The sequence below is a fragment of the Pseudovirgaria hyperparasitica genome, assembly GCF_010093815.1.
Source record: "Pseudovirgaria hyperparasitica strain CBS 121739 unplaced genomic scaffold EJ05scaffold_11, whole genome shotgun sequence".
Lineage (NCBI taxonomy): Eukaryota > Fungi > Ascomycota > Dothideomycetes > Acrospermales > Acrospermaceae > Pseudovirgaria > Pseudovirgaria hyperparasitica.
The window spans coordinates 977,092-998,147 of record NW_022985559.1 but is presented as its reverse complement, the minus strand read 5'-3'; the positions used below and the strand labels follow the sequence as shown (position 1 = coordinate 998,147).

The window sequence follows — 21,056 nt, the reverse complement described above, 5'->3', positions numbered from 1 at the left end:
CTATAGTCTCTTGTTCTATCGAAAGATAGGACTACATTTCCCGGGCAGTCGTAGGTAGTGACTTCTGAGATCACCGCGACAGAAGAGACATAATCATACCTTTCCCCAAGTGAAAGATTCCTCTTCTTTGTCGGTCCATTTATCCAAAGTAGCATGTCCGGAGTAAGTCCGTCCACAGAGAGTCATTACAACGTGACAGTGAACATAGACTCTACCAAGACAACACATGAATAGGCCAATATATAACTCTAGAGAATCAAAGCACGTAGGATACAGATGGCCAGCTATATATGAGCTGCCCTCAGCACTCGCTAGTATGTCAACAGTGGCGACCAATCAAGAGCTCGTACTTCAACAGAGAAGGAGAATCCTATCAGCCTTCGATCCACAAGACATGCAAGTCACCAATTGACAATCTGCTCACTAGAAGAGCTTGTGATACCGTTGTTAAGTATGAATAAATTTATCACTTCACTGCAAGGAGTCAATATCTACTTGCGGTATCTAGGAGTCATGTTCTAGCAACTGCGGTGTCCCATTGTGTCAAGATATGACTCCTATTCCGCAGACCATTTCCTCAAGGCACTATTAAATATATCCGTTTAAAGTCAGTCTACATCAACTCCTCTCAAATATCACAAAATCTCCTTCAATGAGACTTGTACAACAACGTTTCTCTTCAGCGAACCAGAATATACCGATTCTATAGCTCCGCTCTCAGTAACGCCCAAAAATGTTCACTCAAAGCGACCACACCCTCGCAGCGGCTTACGCCTCTCTCATACTGGCCGATGAAAACATCGAAATCACCCCCGACAAACTACAGACAATTCTCAAAGCCGCCGGTATAGACATTGAGCCGATTTGGTCCATGATTATGGCGAAGGCACTTTACGGAAAGAACGTCAAGGAGATTGTAACTACGCTTGGTGTGAAAGATCCGGACAACGGTGGTACTGCTGGTGCTATGAAGGATACAGCAGAAGTCATAGGAGAGAAGAACGAAGGCGATGAGGGAGTGGATTGTGCGGGTAGAATCAATGAGTCAGATGATGAGGAGGGGATGTTTGATTTATTTGGATGAAAGGATGTGTAGGTAGGTTGTTGGGGAGGAAAGAGGCTGTGTATGCCCGGATCAAGGGGTATGAGTCATTGCGTCCATATAGAGCGGTATCAGGATAGATCCACCTCAATTGATACATGTTCCAGCCGGGTCTCAGTCATTACTTATCATTGAGCTGCAGATATCGCTAGAATGCTCCGCGTGCGGTGAATATTCGTCGTGGTCAGTCGTTCTTGTTTTACCGCAGTATTGGCGCTGGTTTCGGCTCTTTAGTCGCATCACAATACACTACTGTTGAGGGTAATAGATAACGCACTTAAAAATATACATTGTACATCATCAATGTCGACCTGGTACAGATATATATTTTCCTTTCTCCTTCCTTCCTTCGAAAAGTTTTGGATTTCCCTGCGCGAATCCTTCCGTTCTATCAAAGTTCTGATTCTCTCTCCTCAAATATAACCTTCATACAAGACTTTTGAATGCACATAGCCCACAGAAAACACTCAAAGTAATTCCAGCGGTCAAGCATCTCGCTTGGTCGCTCTCCGGATACAAGTAGTTTTTAAACAGGTGTGTAATATTAGCAAGCGCATTAGCAATCGCGAGGGCTACCTTCCGTTTACTCTTCGGCCGCGACATCGTGCTGCTCACACACAACGTCACGTTGAGCGCTGAATATATACCTAGCATCATAAGAAACATCGCCGCATAATGCCCCGCCGTAACGATGAGTGTGATGCAAAGAATGTTGCCCAGGCAAGATATGGAGAGCAGGATGATGATGTTAAAGCGCGCCCCACAGTGCTGCCCGCGTGATTGAGTTCTCGAGTGATCCAAAAGACGCGAGTGCGAATGGACATGCGGTAAGGAGAAGTGTGACGCCGTTGTTGAATTCTAGTGTTTCGACAATCGATGGGAAGAAATAAGTATACCCCATACCAACAAGCAGAAACATTTGAATGAGACAGGCAACATACAGCAGCAGACCATCACATGTGAGCTTCTCAAGTTTGCATCTATCACAAGGCCTATAGACGTTGTGTCTGCATTTTCTTTTCCGGGCGATTGTTCTTGGGACCATTCATTATGCGTATGCGTATCGAGAGTGCGCGATGAGGATCCAGAAACTCTGATTCTGCTCTCTCAAAGACGCTTCATGAACTTCGGACGTTTTAGTCATATCAGGTATGACATGTAACGCCCGTGGAGCTACCTTCTATCTATCCTAATCTAATAGGGAGGAGAGCAATTGAATGACCACATATATTGAGTCGGAACTTGAGCAACAGCCTGCCGCCGTTGACGTGAGGTGTCCATGGAATCTTGTCTGATCTTCCCATGTGTAGTTCTATGGAAAGACTTTCAGCGGCATCCATTGATCCCGGCCGAACCACATTTCCCCGCGCAGGGCTCTAGGGCTTCAGGTGTACGGCATGTTTAGCTTGTAGCTCTACAGTTCGTAGATAGGCAGAGTAGAATTGACATAGGAATTTTATTCGAAGATGGGAGTATACTCGTGATATCATGTGTGGATGCGGAAAAATAACGCCATAATTTAGCTTCGGAGTGAGTAATCTATCTACCTGCTCCATATCGGCGCGTTATTATTTTCATCTTCATTTCCTCATCCAAGCACATCGCCGTTGAGCACTCTTCAAAATATCATGTCCATCATGATGTATAGAGCCTGCTCAATGTCTTGTGGACCTACAAGACTTCTGGCCCAGTTCGCTTTGTCACCCTCTGCGTCATCTACGCTTTTTAGTTCTTAGTCCTTGGTATCCCAGATTCTCAACGGCAAATAAGGCTCATTAGGAAACTGTGCTCCTTGCAGAGATTGCACAGGTCTGACTGCAGAGAGAACAATATGTCTCTACTGATGTCACAGCCGGCATGAAGCGGGCTGTCTTCAGTCGATCAAATCGTCCGCGACAAGAAACACGGCATCTAGAATGCGAATGAGGCCATGCCACTCATGCTCCGATCTGCACGCACCATCGGTGCGCTGCCTGTACTCGATCAGGCAGCCAGCTGGCTCCCCATGTTTACGGTCGCGCAAGGTGTTATTGAGCTCGCCTTTCTGCCTGAAGTTAAAATCGCTATCGACATTGTATTCAATATCGTTAATCCGACAACTTTTCACTGGACTATAGATTTACTTCCTGCCCTTCGGCAGGCTGGTGGAATTATTCGCATCGAAGTATAATCGCGGTGATCAGGGACCAGAGCTGCACTATACAACGGATCTTGCGGCGTCATATTCACCGGCGTTGCACACGGCTGAAAAGTTGAATTAGCCGCCGATGAGGAAGATTCTAGATTACTGGGACTCTACATGCTGGTAGCTAAGGATCATTAGCGGTAAACATCTGTTAGCAGACAACCGCTACATGCTCGTATAGAGCTCGTCGAATCGGTGCCTCATCTATCGATGCATCCTTTGCAAGCATCCCAGGAAGAATCTGTGCTAGCGGCTACATTCTAGAATATTTATAAAACCCAACCCCCGTTCATCAGCGTGTCGACGGAAGCATATGAGGCTATGCCACGTCCCATGCATACTTTGCTATCAGATATTTTCTCGAAGACCGCACAAATTGCCTCTCATGGTTTCATGCTGGGTTTCGGTAAGACCTTCCGCTAGATCACCGCAAGTCTAGCTAGCTGGAAGACATCCTTGCAGTCTCACCGGTACGAGATGCTAGGATGATCTGCACCTAGTTACTCGGTGTGGGTTTGTATATGTAGGTCGATATTACATCCATGAGCAGCTGCGGGGTCGGACACCTTCCGCATTCAGCAGTGATGTGTATAAGCGACCTATCGTAAAACTTAGAGACTGCTTACTCGGAGGGCAGAAGGATAAATCTGCCATGTCAGAGGACTGCGCATTTGAGGGCTTCTAGTGCTGTTTGTACCGCTGCCGACCATTGGTACTACCACCCATGTCAGCCTGACATCAAATATGCAGTCGTACGGCGCAGACGACGCAGCTAGCACGATTATATGAGACTTATATTGCACTGCATAAACATATCCTCGGCTTCTTGTTAAAAAGAGACTATTGGCTCAGCACTATGATCTACAAGTGTATCTTTGTTCAGGGAGCAGTTCTCGTTTAACCAGCAGGCTGATATATGCTATAAATAGATTCGGAAAGATGGGACTACGACGAGGCTGCCAAATGGCAACGACCCAAGTAGAAGTCGTCTCGTCGTGCATGAGAGAATTTCAAGGAATACACAATATCAGTCGTTGGGGGAGTCAGAAGACGAACATAATGATATCGTGCCAACAATTTACCACATAAGCATGATCAGACTGCACGGTTCACAAGTTCACACCATGAGCTGGAGAAAGTTTACTTTATTGTAACTCGAGACCCTAAATTCTATTTCTATATGATCGCTGTCTGCATCTCTGCTCTTGCGTTCACTCATACTAACTAATAGGACCGAATTTTTTTTAAATTGCATTCACAAGTCATAGAGTCTCCGCACCCACTCTTCGAAGTCCTCGCACTCTTACTTCAGATCTCCCAGAAGAATCGTGAAAGTCATGGCTTATCAATCACTCCAAGGACCACACTTGGATGAAGACTCAATCTTCCAAGAAGACATAGCCCAGGTCAATGATCCCAGGGACGAAATCATTGGCTCTAGAGACCATTCCGACTCCAGAGATCACTTAGTCTCAGAGCCACTGAGTCTCCACAAATCAAATAAGACGCCTCTTGTACAAGCCAAAGAAGACAGCCGTCACCACTGGAGCAACTCCACTAGCACGACAGTCGATAAACCTGAGTCTGGCAGTCTCAGATCATGGAACAAGGTGCCTCGTCTCAGAAAGTCTGATACCTGGACTCTTGAGATCATTTCGTTGACCTTTGGGCTCGGAGCAGTTGCAGCTATTATTGGAGTCATGTCGAGGTTCAATGGGCGCGCTCTTCCAGAATGGCCATATTACATTACGCTCAATGCACTCATTGCGCTGCTGGCTACTATTGCCAATGCCACGCTATCCGTCAGTTTGAGTAGTGGTATCTCGCAGTCCAAGTGGATACGCTTCAAGACAAGTGACGCGCCCCTTTCTGATATGGAGGTATTTGATGATGCGAGCCGAGGGACATGGGGCTCGATTGTCATGCTTACGACTGGAAGAGGAGGGTAAGTCATGTTTGCGCATATTGTAACCTTTTCTAAACGATACCAGACTTCTCGGATCTTTTGGTGCTGTTATTGCTATCCTTGGCCTTGCTCTTGGCCCCTTTGCACAGCAAGTGGCGGCGTATAGAACAAGATGGGTAGAAAGTGACGTCGGTGCTGAAATTCCTCGTGCGCTCAACTTCACTCCAGCACTCATGGGCAACACAAGTACAAGTAAGTCCCCTACCGATGTAGCATGAGTACCACTGACATGTACTCAGCTGGCTTCGTCCCAATCTTGCCGCTCAAAGCGGCCGTGTACAACGGTCTCTTCGCCGAGAACAATCGCCCTGTTGCATCTCTCCCTTTCAATTGTCAAAGCGGAAACTGCATCTGGGAGCCCTATGAGTCTCTCGCAGTGTGTCACGAATGTGTGGATATCAGTTCACTCATGACCCGATACTGCCCACCTGAATTCGGTCCTACGCAGAACATCTCTCAGTGCGGATGGCAGATACCACAGGGCGGACAGCTAAACACCAGTTCTGACGTTTTCAGCATGACTTCTTTCATACCATCGGCCTACGGTGACATGCCTCACTCCACACTAATCCGAATCATATTCATGGGCACCGAGTACCAAGACACCCCAGAGCAGCTCAACCCTTGGGCAAAACAATGCACACTCCAGACATGTGTCAACACACTACATTCAACCGTCACAAACGGCACGCTCTCCGAGAACACGTCAGACTCGGTCCTTAACCACACCGTACTCGACATATCCTCACCTTCAGAGACATCAGACTACGGCGTCTACATAAAAGGCACATTCCCCACTGAGCCCCCATTCCTGCTCAGCATGGGCGCCCTACTAAGTATCCGAGGCTGGTTCAGCGCCATCTTCGCCAACGGCTCCGCAACACGCACAACGTCCGACTTCACCCGTAGCATCACCGACCCCGACCGCGCCGTCGTCGTCAATCTCACTGTGGGCATCTCGTCTGGAGAAACGTTTTTCGACAGCGACATCGTGACTGCATTCTACTGGAACTACTACGAGTACGCCGACGGGCTGAACATGCTGATGAGCGACCTTGCTGTTTCAATGACGACTGCGTTTCGCGGCTTCAACGGTGCGGTTCCTGTACAAGGCAAGGCGCTGAGCGCGGAGTCGTACGTGCATGTGCGATGGGGCTTTGTGGTCCTACCGGTAGCGGTGGTGTTTTTGACAGTTGCGTTTCTGGTTGCTGCGATGTTGAGCACGAGGGCGACGAAGACAACGTTGTGGAAGAGTAGTGCATTGGCCGTGTTGCTGCATGGGCTAGATCAGGAGACGCGGGAGAAATTCGTGCTGGGGGATGGACTGCACAAGCATAAAAGGCAGGCGAAGAATGTTAGAGTTAGGTTAGATGTGAATAGCGAGAAGGAGGTGCTGTTGAGGGGGTGTGGGACGAAATGTTAATTAGAGGAAGGGTCGATATTGAACAGGCTCCATGCCACTGCGTCCTAGGTCACCGAATGCGTCATGCAATCTCCATATAACAATTAAAAGTAAATCTATACCACAGCAGCATGTTGAAGACCGACCTTGAATCCATCACATCAGGAATAAGTATTTCAATCCCAAAGGAAACCAACAATCTTCATCCACCCTTTCTTTGGCGGTTCAGGTAGCTCTGGCCGCCTGTCGATCTCGCTCAGAGCCTCTCGTAAAGGTATATCCTCTAAATTGACAAACTTGGTCTTCTTGATGATCTTCCACAGCAAGAATGCTGTCAGGACAAGGGGAATATCTAGGTAGCTGGACACGAATCCGGCGGTCGACCAGTGGCCCTTCGTGAACGTCGAGAATCCTGATGTGAACAAGATTAGAACGCACATGAAGAGTGCCACAGGCGTAGAGTATCTCGTCCATGAATTGTGCCATGGTAACAGTGAGTATGGGATTTCTTGCTTCTTCATTGCAAGGATCAAACGGTAGTGGTTGAGCAGAATCGACGACCAACTGATCAGGACACCGCAGGCAGTCAGATCAACGAACCAGTAGAATACTGTCAGTGCCCCGTCTGAAAGACTCATGAATGCTAGGAACATGAACACAGTCTGGACTATGACGCAGACGTATGGAACGCCCCATGGGGTCGTTCGCAGGAGAACGCTTGGTGCTTGTTTCTTCAAGGCCAAAGCATAGAGCACACGAGTCCCGGAAAGCAGAGCCTGATTCGAAGAGCTCCATGCTGACGTGATCACGATGGCGTTGACGACTGATGGAATGGCCTTGATTCCCGCCGCGGACGCAGCAATGACAAATGGGGACTGCGCAGCTGTACCAGATTGATCGTCCAATCTTGGATCATTGCTTGCGACCAACATGCCCACAACAATAACAGCCAGGATGTAGAACGTTGCAACACGGAAGAAGACACGCTTGCATGCTCTGGGGATCGCTTGTCGCGGATTCTTCGTTTCTGCCGCTGCCATTGCCACGGACTCTGTCCCAGCGAAAGAAAACACGGCAGAGCTCATGCACGCCCAGTACCCGAGGAACTTCCCCCAGGAGCCACTGGCGATGTGCTCAACGAACGGACCAGGCGTTTTCCAGTAATGAAAGCCTAGTCGAGGGGCACCCGGGACGCCACCCAGGGAGATGACAAGCCCAAGGATGATCAAGAAGATGATGAAGAAGATCTTAAGGAGAGCGAACCAGAATTCGACTTCGCCTGTCGGTTGTTAGAATACTCATGTCATGTTCAAGTTATGAAGACAGGGGCGTACCGTAGACTCTAATAAAGGCTATTCCAACAGCGAACGTCAAAACAATCACTGTAATTATCCAGACTGAGGAGTTCACATCTGTCCAGTACTGGAATAATACACAGATGGCAGATATCTCCGCTGGGATACTCAGCCAATTCCCATAGACAATGTTCCATCCGATCGCGAATCCCATCGCCGGATCAACGAAGAATTCAGCATGCCGCACAAATGAACCTGTGACTGGCAGTAAAGCCGTCACCTCTCCGAGTGCGAATTGAACAGCACAGACTATCAATCCGATTGTAGCATAACCGAAAAGCGCGCCAGCTGGCCCACCTGTTTGTATAGATGATCCAAGACCAAGGAAGAGTCCGGTCCCGATAGCGCCAGCGAGCGCGATTAGTGATATGTGTCGCTGCTCAAGACCCCGCTTTAAGTCGCGGTCTTCGTTTGTGGTTACGAAGTCGGTGGCATGATCGCGCGATGGACCTGCTTGGATCGAGTCGCTATCATGCGACGTATCAAGCGCGCTTTTGGGCGGCAAATCCTGGGAATGATCCCCGATATCTTGGCTGGCCATGGCAACAACGGCTTGACAGAGAATGAAAACCTGGAAATGTCTGGCTGGGCATAATGAAGTTTTAAGAAAGGCTGAAAGCACTTGATCGGCGGAGAAGTGGTGATTGTGATAATTAGTTCTAGCGGCTTCGGATGGCGTGCTCGGCCGTATCTCGGAGGCCTGCCGGCGCTCGCGTGCTGTCTCCATAATAAAGATAACAAGTCACAAAAGCCACTGGTGTTACAGATTTTATCGCCAAGTCTGGATCTGGCTGTTGGGCTCCCTGAATCAGGAACAACAGTCAAACCTCCTTATTGCGATATTCTCGTTATCAGTAGCGATCGGTCTGAAGTGGCCATATTCGTATCGTTATAACGGGATTTGACTGTAGTGTTATCCTAGGAGTGTATCATCCGTTCTGCAACCCCTGAGGCTGACAAGACTCAATCATCCACAAAATCCAGGGAGAGAAGTATATACAAAGGTCTACAGTAGCATGCGCCAGTACTGAATCGAAGAATCTTGTCTGGTTGTGCTTTGTTGTCATACACAGGGCGCAGAGGTTCGGCTTTTACATCAAGTCAAGCCCTCAATAGCTTTGAAGATCGATTCATCTTCCTCACCCAGGGACTTACACTTACCATCTTCATCTCTATTCATACATCCAACGAAAGGCTTGTATTCTGGCATGCATACTGTTCCATTATCTGGCAGTTTTCCACTTTGGAAATACTCGCGAATGATGCGGCCAGTGCACGTCGACGGACTGGACTGGAAACAGTGTCCCTCGGAATCTTGTTGCACCACAATTGACGACGGAAAAAGGTGCGTAATCTCCACGGCGCTGGTGAATAGTCAGTTACATGCGGATATGGTTGTGATTTGTTGCACTTACTTGCGCAATGGACACACTGAATCATGTGTGTTACCAATCGCTAGTATAGGGTAGGATGTGTTACCACGTATCGGTCCATCGAATGTCCAAGCAGGCTTGCCTTTGTATCCGACACATGCCAGCTTGTTTCTTGCCCAGCTAGGACTTATCCATTTACTCATGGTTTTCAGATCATCTAGGTATCCTCCAAACTGTGTCTTCGTCAGACTCGAGGAGTTGTTCCAAGCACTGTCCATGCAAGCGATTGCTTGATTTGGACCAAGCATGGAGATATACGATTGGGACACACAAGCATCAGAAAATGGACCATCGTGAACGCATTGCTTAGAACGCTTCGGTATCTCTCGTCCAGTTCCCAGTATGCCTTCACGTATGATAGTCGAATTGCGAGCGTCAATTCCTGCGACGAGCCGGAACAAGTTCTCAGCATGAGAATACGACGAGTACATCCCTCCGAGAAGATGGAGATGCATATCTTTATATGTGAGTAAAGCGGGTCCGTTTTCGTCGCCTCCTGGCATTGCAATCGGGTTGGTTTTGAGGTCCATCATGACATCCTCGAACCGCCTTGCTATATCTTCCACTGAAGTGTTCATGTGCAAAGGACATCTATCAGGGCCAGCTTCGAAACAGTATCTACTGTACGTAGTGATGATCTTGTCTGAATCCACTAAATTCTTCATCCAGGCCCCGGCATAGTAGTCCGCAGCATTCATTACCCCGTCAATGACCATGCGATCAATGCGCGAAGGATGCATTGCCGCAAAAGTCTGACCTAAAGTAGTGCCGTAGCTCAGTCCCCAATATTTCATCTTCTCCAAATCTCGAGTCCATTTTAAACGCTGCATAGCGAGTTCGTAGATTTCCAGAATCTTAGGCTGTGACAATCCCAAAAGACGTCTTGCTTCAGCTTCACGCCACTCACCATGCCTCTCGACTATCAGCAGCATATCCTCCACAGTCTGCGCAGTGTTGACGTAATGAACAGCCTCGATGCCAGTAGACGGATCCTTGCGAGAACAACTCTCCCCTAAAGCCTGAGCATTCCCCCATTCCAAGCCCAGCACATTTGGAGATGACCACAATAAGCTGTAGTCTAGTAGCTGGTCAAGGTACTTGATCTCTGTAGCAGCATTGGGGAAGCACTTCAAGCGTGGGACGGTGTTATTGACACCTCTCGGATCGAACGATATGAGATCAAAGAATTTGCCATCCCTTCCAGCCGATTTGCCTGCATCAGCTATAGTCTGGAGATGCTTTCCGCTAGTCAGCAGTTGGTGAATTCCAGATTCGCCAGGGCCTCCAGGATTCGTCACAATAGCACCACCATATCTTGAGTCCGTTACAGGAACTTTGGATGGAAGTCTTATGACAGCTACTATTGCTTTCGGCTCAGAATCTCGGTTTGTCGCGTTCCAATTGAGTGGAACTTCGAGCCGTGCGCACTGGAAGCCATCAAAACAAGGGATATAGTGGAGGTACTCCCTTGGGCGAATCTTGTCCCAACTAAACCTCGCCGGCGTACGATCTGGTGTATTTGACATCCATTGTAGCGGACGGAGGAAATCCCGGCTGAGATTGCAGAGCAGAAGAACAAGACTCAATACACTTACAGCGCGTTTCAATGGCGACGTTCGCCATAAGGGCGCTTGCAACCAGGAAGGCTGTCCAGGTTGACCCGCCTCCAACTCTTTTAGCATAACAGTTGGCGTTGACGTGACGAAATGAAAACAAGGAAGTTAAGCAATCTTATCTGATTGACTTGAACCCCGAGATTGACCCAGACACGTGGTTAGACGTAAATTTCAACAGCTTACCTTGGCATCACGTGATTGACAAACTGGAACCCGAGCTCTGTCTCATCGCGAACGCTTCTGCGCAGCACCAATTGTAACAACCCATCACCTTCAGCATCATGAACTCCCTCAGAGTCGCTCGGGCTGTGTCTCGAGTACGCCCTACCGCCTTCCGCGCTCCAATCCAGCGACGAGGCTACGCTGAAGTCGCCTCGGACAAGATCAAGCTCTCCTTAGCCCTACCGCATCAGGTACGTTATGACCCATCTCTCTCACAGCTTGGACTCTTGATGTGGCATCGTACATGATTTGTTATTGGGTATGGAAGGCTAATTGGACTCTTTACAGGCTATCTTCAAGTCCCAGGATGTGTATGTTCGACCCCACACACCGACACGAAGCTCAACCTGCAATTGGACACATGCTAATAGGAGAACATTATAGTGTCCAAGTGAACATACCAGCTGAGACTGGTGAGATGGGTGTGCTCGCAAATCACGTTCCCTCGATCGAACAATTGAAGCCAGGCTTGGTCGAGGTCATCGAAGAGAGTGGAGGCAGCAAGCAATTTTTCCGTATGCTCTATACGAAAGAATACAATAAGACAAGTGAACTGACAAGATCTATAGTCTCTGGTGGATTTGCTGTCGTGCAGCCCGACTCTCAATTGAGCATCAACGCCGTTGAGGGATTCCCCCTCGAAGACTTCAGTGCCGACGTGAGTACGGAACATCATGTTCGACACGCAGAGCTGACAGTGTTGCAGGCCGTGAGGAACCAAATCAACGAGGCTCAGAAAATCGCCAGCGGTAGTGGTAGCGAACAAGATATTGCTGAGGCTAAGATTGAACTGGAGGTGAGTTCTCATCACGTACCAAATGATGAACAGCATATTAATCGCAACAGGTACTTGAGAGCCTACAGGCTGCCTTGAAATAAACATGTACATAGTTTAGCCAGTCGCACGATGTTAGTACAATCTGTACAATAGGAATGATGGTGTAGACTACCAGCAACTTCCACTCAGATTCCAAGAGCAGGTGCGAACTGTCTGTTTCGATTGCTAGTACTTCCACCTTGAGTTCCTCGCCATCCCATCTACAACGCAGCATTGAATGAGAAGTTCATTCTCACCCCTTTCTCTTTAAGTGCTCATCTTTTACCTATTGTCTTTACATTAGAACAGCTACTACACGACAGGAAACAGTCTTCACCTTCGAATCTTCGATTTCTTTTGTCCCTTACATACATCGCTCATATACGACTGCGTTCCCCTTTGGGCTCTCATGAGCTTTCCTCGCAAGACCCCTCTATCGACAAGCATTCGCGGTCGAGCAGAACCTTACACCCGGGATCGTTGGTCACAGTACAGGTCATCGCAGGACAATGACAAAAGCGCCTCAATTCTATCAGGGTTACCGAGACCCAGAGGTAGCGATACCAGTGGTCAAGTTGACCAAGATACTAAGCAAGCTGGACCAGGAAGGCGAGACAGCACAATTGCCCAGCCACAACCTCGTGTCCCAAGTTTCAACAGTTCTCGGGACAGTTCTAACACTAGGAGGAATCCTTTCATGCGGCGTAGGCAGTCGGGCATATCGCGTCGAGCGACCGGAGAAGTCGACGCTGACCGTTCGAATGATCGACGGCGTGACTCGAAAGCTATGCCGGAAACTATAGCTGATCAGTCTTCGAGACCTACTACTTTAGATCCCTCTGATCTCCTCTTACTCCCTCAACCTGATGACAAGGCCAAATCCATTCAGGGTCTGGAGCCTAGGCTGTCGAATGTTCCATCAGATGCGTCCTACAACACTGTCCGTCGTCCTTCGGATTCCTCACCACCTTATGAGAAGCTTCCATCGTCAAGCAGTGACGTAAAGCCGTTAACATGGAAGAGTTTTGACAAAGGCATCGACATTGACTCACGAGGCGCCTACGGACGTCGTGGAAGCAAGCATTTTGGATTCCCCGGAGCCAAGGCAGAGAAACCGGCTGTGCCGAATCTGCCACTTCCAACAGTCAAACGTGCTTGTGGTCACTATGAAATTGTAGATGTTGATGAAGCTCGCCGACAAGCTAGGCATTTCAGGCTCTACGGCGAATATCCTCGGGGCTCGAGCTTGCTGCATGAGCGCGGTGTTAAGGGTGGTTTCCATCCAGTTGGAATCAAGAATCGGCACAATCTCGAAGCTACATCACCCTGGGTTGTCGGTATCGGAGGTGGGAGCGATCTAGAAGGCATGGACCTCTGTAAGAACTGCAAGATAAAGCTTAGACGGGAAGATGCAGAAGCACAAGCCAAACTTCGGAGGTCACAAACTGAAGATGGCAAAATCAAGGAGGGTCAAGCTGCTCGAACCGCTCAGTCACCTACGCATGACGATGATACAACGCAGAGTCCCAAAAGATACGGTAGCGCATTCGTCAGAGGTACTGACACGCCAAAAGATGATCCAAAAGTAGATCTTAACGCACCATCCTTGACTGCCAAGCTTGACAATCTCGCTTCTCCTGAAGCTGATAACAACAGTTTCCCACGGGTTCAACCTTTTAATGCCACACGATCCGATTCTGATATCCAGGAAAACGATACTGGCTGGCGGCGCCATCGGGAGCGCTCTGATACTGATGACTCGGATCATGGTTTCAACCCCGAGCCAACTCGTGTTAACACCGACGCTCAGATGATAGCTAAGAGGGGCTTCCTACCTTACAAAGTTCTTGAAGGCGATCGCACTGTAAAGGCACGAGCAGAGTCGTGGGATGCAAAAATTGACGACGAGGACATACGGCCATTACTTCGAGAAGCTTCACAATTTGAGCCTCTCAACGATCTTCGTTTCTTTGAGAAGACTAGCACACCCTCAGCAGTGGGGAGCCCGGCAGCAGCAGAAGTTTTCGGTGATGTCCATCAAGAACTGAATGGACCAAGTATATCTATTGCTAACGATATGGGCCGTCTCTTCGATCGCATCTTGCTTGAACACCGTCATATGCTTGGATCTGTTGTCGAGAACCTAAAGTCCAGCGACAGTCGTCTGTCTTTGGGCAGTCGTCTCGCTCAGGAGCTTTCGACTGCACGAGCTGACATCTTGACGAATACTTGGCATGTCCATCTACCCCCGCAGCGTTATGATGAAGACCTGGTCGGTTCAGCAGAGCACGAGGATCGTCAAGCAGCGCGGGCCCTCAATGATTACACGCAGAGCTCTATTACAGACATACTGAGAATCATCGACTCTGCTGCAAGTGATCTAGGCGTCGACCTCCACAATGCGTCCCCGGTGTTAAAGGCTCACCAGCATGCTCCACCTCTATCTTCTGCCGATGGAGCTGGCGATATGATGTCATTCGTTGATGGTCCTAGTGAGACGATATCGTCCCTCGACGGATCTAGCGATGGTGTTCGATCTCGTTTAGACTCCGCTGATCTTGCCACTGGTGACAAGACTAAATTACGCAGCTTTTGGGAGCAATGGTCCACTGGAGATCCGAATGGAGGTATACATCTAATGACCTCCGTGCCACAAGTGTCGAAGAAAAATGGCAAGGAAGAACGGACACCAACGCAGTTTGAGTCGTTTCCTGCCATTCTATCAGATTCTATCCACATCCCAACAGTGCTGTCACCAATCCTTTCCGCAGCTGAGATCTCGCGTCCCGGAAGTGTTACTCCAAAACCTTTCGAATCGGCAGAAGTCACTTCTCAGGCCATATCCGTAGGGGGTATCGGAGACTTGTTCAATGCGATTCAAGAGACGGGTTCGCAGATAGTACATGCAGTTGTTGACGCGGAAGAACGCGCAGTCGACTATCGAAAAGCGTCCTTGCCGCCGACAGAGGCCAGAATCGGTAACGATGTAGAACCTGGCAATCGGCCATCATCAACGCCTGTCGTGAACGAGTCTCTCGATTCTATGTCGATCATTGATCCAGACAAGGCTTCTGTCGGAACTATCCATGTCCCGCTCCCACATACAATACGTCCAGTTGCTCATCGCTATGACGACACATTTGCTGTGAAAACCGTGCGAGATGTCGCAGAGAATACTCCAACCCCACCGCATACCCCAATACAGCCGCGTATCGAGAACGTTGTCCCTATGTCTCCTCCATCACCTGTTCACGCACACCGCTATGGCAATTCCGGCGCCGGAAATGCATACTCCAAGAGCGCATCTCAACCCATTACTACTCCACTCCTTACCCCTAAAGCAGCAAAGGCTGTAGATCCTTTTCTTTATCGCTCCGATTCCGTTCGAGGCGTGTTCTCAAGTCGACAGCTGTCCCGCAGTGAACTGAGCCTTCTCGATATACACATTCCACGCTCGCCCAAACGGCCCAGAAGTGAAGACGTGTCGGATCTCAGCAGAGTTAGTAAGACCGAAGGTCAACAGACTCGCCGCGCTTCGGTCAATGTGCCGTATTCGATGTTCATGAAGCAGCCGGCTGGGCTTGACACCCCTGGCCCAGATATGTCGACACCACCTCCGACAACATGGGATCAAGAGAGAAGATCCCTTGGGGGAACAATCGATAATACGGGAACGTCGAGTTCAGGCCTGAACTCTAATGAATTTACCATGAACACTCCGTCAAACCCTAGTAACAACTTCACCGACGCCGCGAGGTATCAAATACCTCCTCCAATTCCTGCACCCCCAGTTACCGAACGTGGAGTTGAAACCAAGTCTCGTCCTCAAGGCTTCCTCGCCCCATCTGTCCGCCGCCAAAGCACTATGAAAGACAACATCAACACAATGTACACACAACCGGCCCAGTCCATTCCTACCCCAGCGAGACGCAGGAGCTCCGGTACCTCCGCCCAACCTCCAACAGCACCTAGTCGTACCCCAACCTCAAGCACATCACCTGCCCCACAAGAAGTTTCAGCACGCCTCCTCGACTCCCCAGTTCCCACGCGACGATCGACCGTCCGCCAGAGCATCTCAAGCCTGAACGCTGTAGATCAAAGTACCGACCCAACAGACCCACAGCGCCGCCGCTCAAGTGCAGGTGTCCCGAGTACACCGGAGCGCAAGCCTACATTCAAGCCCGCTGGACCTGCGCCGAAGCAGAAGAAGGAGAAAGTCATGCACGCCGGACCATCGAGAGTGTCTACTCTCCCCAAACCAGTCCCAGCAATTGCCAAGGATAAAGACGACAACACCCCAGCTGGAGGTAGCACCGGGACCGTCAATCCAAACCCTAGATATCCAGCCGGCGGCGTCTCCACGCGCAAAGGCAGATTCGAAGCTCCCGGCCTTGGCGGGGCGAATGCGAAGGCTGATATCAGGGCCAAGGAGAAGGGCCAGTGGAGACAGAGTGGTTTGGAGGCGAAGAAGGCGATTCAGGGCCGGGCGGTGGGGGTTTTGGGGATGAAGGGTAGGTTTGAGTGAGTTGGTTGGTGGTGATGGTGGTGGTGATTGTGATGGGTGGAAAGGAGAATGGAAGTGAGCCCCTGAGATGTGTTGTTAGTCTGTTTTGTCGTCGTCGTTCTGTTTGCCCCCTTTTGATCGCTCGAGAAATCCTAGATCCTAGATGATGATGGAGATGGAGAGAAGTAGAAGAAGAAGGAGACGCGAAGCACCACCTAGATAGCGTTTGTCTTTCTAGCTTCATTAAAATGAGACTTTTCGATCGATATGCTGCTGGTCCTGGGCTGGTCTGTTTGAAGCACGGCTGGGCTCTGTTCTGAATGTACTGCTCATGATGATGAAGCTCTATGCCCATGTCCCTCGAAATGACTAACTATCTGACTAACTATCTAAGTATATGATGATATGGTGGTATGGTGCTATATCGTGGCAGAGACATGTTATAACATGTCCTGGAACAGCTCGCTTGGTGTTACTACTTGTTTGTAGTTATAGAGCGTGCTACTACTCCACTCCTAAATAACTAACCAACTAGAACCGACCTATTTTTTGGGTTGTGAATTATGGGTATGTTATAGATAGATAGATAGATAGATGGATAGATAGATGGATAGATAGATGGATAGATAGATGGAAAGCATTGTGATCGGTCATCCATAGATACTCCCCTACGCAGACTATACACAGAGGTATATACGGCGCAGAGCATATGGCAGCACCAGTCACGTCAGTCAGTCAATCAATCAAGCAATCACACCGCCTCCCTGGCCCAAGATCTCATCTCAAACACATCTCATATTGCACCACGCACCACGCACCATACAAAATAGGTGACTAAAATCTATTATTCCCACCTAAAAACAGTGGTAATTCTCCCTCTACTTCTTTTTCCTTTCATCTCTCTTACTTATAAGATTTATAAAACACAAGCCTATTAATCGCTCACAGCACCACTTTCCCCCATCCTCGCCAGCCTGTCACTTTCTTCCACCCTTTCTTCTTCTTCTTGTTCTTGTTCTTGTTCTTGTTGTTCGGGTCCACCAGCAACAACACCACCTTGTTTCGTATCATGGTCTGCGGGCGAGGGCGAAGCGACGATGCCGGCTGGTGGGGCAGGATGGCCAAAGGGGGCGCCGTCTTCTTCGGCGTCGAGTTGCATGAGGTATGTTTCCCAGATTTCGATGAGCTGTGAGGGGGAGGGAATGTTAGCAGGGTGATTCTTGAGTGTGTGATAGAATATATCAAAGGAGGAGAGAAGTATTATTGAACAGGGGGGAGGGAAGGGGGGATAAATCATCACAAGACTCACCTCCTTCTGCGCCTCTACAGCACTCTCCAGATACGTCTCCACGCCACTCTTAAAGTCCTCGACTTTCTCGCGCTCAAACTTCTCGAGCTCGGCGCGCATCAAGCGGCCCATGTCCTCGAATAGCAGATGTGCCTGGTGCACGCGACGCTCTGCATCCATGACGTCTGCCTGCAGCTGCGAGATGCGGTCTTGCTGGCTGCGGCCTTGGCGAAGCAGTTTCTCTTGTGTCGTCTTGCGCTTTTCGAGCTCGGAATTCGCAGAGTGCCAGGCGTGAAAGCTCTTCTGGCGCTGTACGAATGCTTGCTTCACGGAACCAATGAGTCGAATATATTCGTCGATGACGATGCCGAGGGTAAGGACGTCTTGTTGTGCTTGTCGGTCGTACAGTTCGCGGATTCGCAGCTGGATATCAGATAGACCGTCGAGCGGACCCGAGAGCGAGGGCGAGAGCTCCACGGAGGCGAGGGAGTGTAAGCTGGCGGAAAAGTCTCCGCAAGCCTCTGCGAGACCCTTGCGCTGGGCGACGACGGTATCGGTGGCTTTCAGAAGTGCTTTGAGCTGTGTCTCAAGGGCGTCGAGATAGATGCGGCGATGGTCGAACCAGTCGTCGTGCTCGATGAATTTACCGGAGCTGGAGCCTAGCCCAATGGAGCCAAACATTCCTTTGCTCTCCGTAGGCAGAGGCTCCTTGCGCTCACGATTCTTGATATCAACGTTGAAGGCGTCACTTTCGAGGAACAGCTTCAGGTCGGAGTCATGTTGGAGCATAGGATGCTGGGCGGTCTTGTTGAGCATACGTTCCAACGCCGCTCTGCGAGACTCCACAAAGTCTGTGTCAAAGCGACCAACTGCTTGCTTCTCCGGTGGAGGAGGTATTATCACACCCGGGCTATTATTGTGTAATTGATTGTAAAGCCAAAGGAAATCTCGATAACGGCGTGACACAGAGAACTCGGATTGGCGGTATGCTTTCGACGTAGTCTAGACACCCTAATCAGTCAAAGGTCAAAGTAATCACAGACAGGCAACTCTTACCTGCGTGCGAACCTGATACTCCGTGTGAGAGCTTGTAAGATCGCCGACCTTATGCGGGTCTCCAACACTGATATGAAAACTCGGCTTCGCAGCCTGTTCCACGCTCACGCTCGGCTGGCTCTGTCTGTTGCGCTGGTCATTGCTAGCAGGCTGGACAGGCGGCGGCACTCGCGGTCCCTGATGTTGCGAGTATGGGTCATCCTCATCATCTTCCAAATTCACAGAGTCCATCATGCCCGCCAGAGACGGCTGCGATGCAGACGGCGAGGTAGGTTGTCGCTGTGTCCGCACCGGCGCGAGCTGCTCTTTGCGAGGCGGAGCAGGAGGCTCATCTTGAAGTGTCGAATTACCAAGTATGTCTGATGAGGCTCCTAGGGGGCCTAGAGGATCGTCTACAGCTTCGAGTTTGGTGGATTGGCCGCCATAGCGCTTGATACGAGAGCCTCTGGCGCCGCCGGTTCGTGGTGCGGGAGAGGAGGCTGCTAGAGTGTCGGATTTAGACTGGTCTTCCTCTACGATGTTGACATCAGCATCTTTTACGCCAGTATATAGCCTGTCAGTCTATGTACCTGGGACAGTAGAAGACTCAATGTTGTCCTTGACTTTCGGTATGTTCTGGCTGGAGTTTGAGCGGGACGCTGACGGTACATCTGTATTGCGCAATTAGGATTGGACTTTATTCGCTGCAAAGAAGAGCAAGAAAGGAAGGTTGGACATACCACCCCATGGAGAGCTGCCTTCATCCCCGAGGTCCATTATGTTCATAGGCTGGATGTTATGGTGGATAGAGCGTAAGGTCTCAAGACTAGAGCTCCGCGTGGTGGTTGCACCCGGGTGCAGTCTACCGCTCATAGGACTTGGCGGGGCGGAATGGCGGGGCGGAGTGCCAAGCTAAGCCTCCCTAATTAACAGAGATCTTTGATACCACAGGTTCGAAAAGTCTAGAAAAGAGGGTAACTGTATCCAAATTGGATATGATGGAAGTGCAAACAGTCGCAGAAAAAAATCTAGTCTCGTGCTCTTTTGGACATAGAGACTAGTTAGACACGAGGCGACCGCATTGACGGTACGTTCTATTCCTTACAAGACCGCCTACCAAGCTAGTTCCCGTCCAATGAACGTCAGGAGACACGGCATTGTTTACTTTACTCACAAAATAACATATATTTAGAAATATCTGCTACGCTGTTTTAATATTGGCATGACGAGAACCGGGCTGTCCTTGGCCACAAGCATTGGTGTCATGCCGCTAAAGTTTAGATACGCAAAACGCCCGGGGTTAACTAAAAAAACCGATTCCTTCCGATACTAGAGGCTCTTCCTACACTATAAATAGCAAGGGAAAGGGGGTTGATCTTGTAGGATAGTAGGATCTTGTGGTACCACAGAGAAAGCCATGTTCTATGCCCCTGAGAGGTCGCCTTTTCAGCCAATGGAAAGTGGGGTCGTCGTCGAATTCAACATGAGCAGTATGGCATGGCAGTCGAAATCAAATATCCCAGCTTAGGGGCTCTCGGTGCTCATCACTGGCGGAGAAGTTTGAGAGAAAGTACGGTAGTAGAACATTTGTGGAAATGAAGGGAAACATAGTTCCGGTAGACTATTCGGTGCGTATCACACATCCAGACCAAGAACAGCTCAAATGAACAGTGATGTTGGAACATAAGGAGAGCAAAATGAAGGAAGGAACTGCCTGGAAACCTGCTACAGGAACATAAAGACGTGATATGGATCCGTATCCGCTGATTCGATTTCGAAGTATACTCATGAAGTGCAACATTCGAAAGGTGAATGTCTAATAAAGCTTTCGCCCGCTTGTCTTGGACCGAAGTAATCACATAGCCGCCAGCCGTATTGTCTTAATTTCATCCTTCCGATACCATGGAGTCGACCGTCGGCTGCCCGCTGCGTGCGATTCATGTCATTATAGCTGTTGTATGGAGGCTGCATTCCTACGCTCTTTCCACTCTTATCATGCCACCTTCCGCAGAAAGTAACACGGATCGTGTATCGAACAAAGGACCATACCGCGGTCCCTTGTTATGAGAACAAATAACTCTTCTGCCAAGGTTTATGAGCTTGGATCAAATCGAGGCGCCGGTTCGAATCG

The 21,056-nt window shown here is 49.4% G+C and overlaps 8 protein-coding genes across 8 annotated transcripts; 4 read left to right on the top strand and 4 right to left on the bottom strand.

Moving 5' to 3' along the window:
- Positions 1 to 626: 626 nt before the first annotated feature.
- On the top strand, positions 627 to 1,214 carry EJ05DRAFT_477704 (uncharacterized protein). The gene has a single exon (XM_033744295.1). It carries the CDS (start codon positions 734 to 736, stop codon positions 1,082 to 1,084), a length of 351 nt encoding a protein of 116 aa, XP_033599039.1. The 5' UTR covers positions 627 to 733; the 3' UTR covers positions 1,085 to 1,214.
- A 230-nt stretch (positions 1,215 to 1,444) lies between these two features.
- Positions 1,445 to 2,145, bottom strand: EJ05DRAFT_69731 (uncharacterized protein). Its single transcript, XM_033749892.1, has 2 exons — positions 2,044 to 2,145; positions 1,445 to 1,749 (listed from the first exon to the last, which is right to left on the bottom strand). Exons 1-2 carry the CDS (start codon positions 2,054 to 2,056, stop codon positions 1,529 to 1,531), a joined length of 234 nt encoding a protein of 77 aa, XP_033599038.1. The 5' UTR covers positions 2,057 to 2,145; the 3' UTR covers positions 1,445 to 1,528.
- Positions 2,146 to 4,624: 2,479 nt separating this feature from the next.
- EJ05DRAFT_487465 (uncharacterized protein) lies at positions 4,625 to 6,676 on the top strand (the record flags this gene model as incomplete). The annotated part of the gene is made up of 3 exons (XM_033745618.1): positions 4,625 to 5,232; positions 5,279 to 5,445; positions 5,493 to 6,676. 3 exons carry the CDS (start codon positions 4,625 to 4,627, stop codon positions 6,674 to 6,676), a joined length of 1,959 nt encoding a protein of 652 aa, XP_033599037.1.
- EJ05DRAFT_466971 (amino acid permease) lies at positions 6,391 to 8,673 on the bottom strand. The gene is made up of 2 exons (XM_033742828.1): positions 7,990 to 8,673; positions 6,391 to 7,934 (listed from the first exon to the last, which is right to left on the bottom strand). The coding sequence occupies exons 1-2, from the start codon at positions 8,549 to 8,551 to the stop codon at positions 6,832 to 6,834; spliced, it is 1,665 nt and encodes a 554-aa protein (XP_033599036.1). The 5' UTR covers positions 8,552 to 8,673; the 3' UTR covers positions 6,391 to 6,831.
- A 433-nt stretch (positions 8,674 to 9,106) lies between these two features.
- EJ05DRAFT_441102 (alpha/beta-hydrolase) lies at positions 9,107 to 10,969 on the bottom strand (the record flags this gene model as incomplete). Its single annotated transcript, XM_033741967.1, has 2 exons — positions 9,107 to 9,374; positions 9,426 to 10,969. The coding sequence occupies 2 exons, from the start codon at positions 10,967 to 10,969 to the stop codon at positions 9,107 to 9,109; spliced, it is 1,812 nt and encodes a 603-aa protein (XP_033599035.1).
- Positions 10,970 to 11,340: 371 nt separating this feature from the next.
- EJ05DRAFT_493715 (epsilon subunit of F1F0-ATP synthase N-terminal domain-containing protein) lies at positions 11,341 to 12,160 on the top strand (the record flags this gene model as incomplete). Its single annotated transcript, XM_033746139.1, has 6 exons — positions 11,341 to 11,472; positions 11,570 to 11,592; positions 11,666 to 11,796; positions 11,851 to 11,939; positions 11,988 to 12,077; positions 12,128 to 12,160. 6 exons carry the CDS (start codon positions 11,341 to 11,343, stop codon positions 12,158 to 12,160), a joined length of 498 nt encoding a protein of 165 aa, XP_033599034.1.
- Positions 12,161 to 12,244: 84 nt separating this feature from the next.
- EJ05DRAFT_69662 (uncharacterized protein) lies at positions 12,245 to 16,874 on the top strand. The gene has a single exon (XM_033749891.1). The coding sequence runs from the start codon at positions 12,508 to 12,510 to the stop codon at positions 16,621 to 16,623; it is 4,116 nt and encodes a 1,371-aa protein (XP_033599033.1). The 5' UTR covers positions 12,245 to 12,507; the 3' UTR covers positions 16,624 to 16,874.
- Positions 16,875 to 17,536: 662 nt separating this feature from the next.
- EJ05DRAFT_502080 (Vps5-domain-containing protein) lies at positions 17,537 to 19,702 on the bottom strand (the record flags this gene model as incomplete). Its single annotated transcript, XM_033747202.1, has 5 exons — positions 17,537 to 17,788; positions 17,912 to 18,892; positions 18,947 to 19,458; positions 19,516 to 19,596; positions 19,666 to 19,702. 5 exons carry the CDS (start codon positions 19,700 to 19,702, stop codon positions 17,537 to 17,539), a joined length of 1,863 nt encoding a protein of 620 aa, XP_033599032.1.
- Positions 19,703 to 21,056: the final 1,354 nt, after the last annotated feature.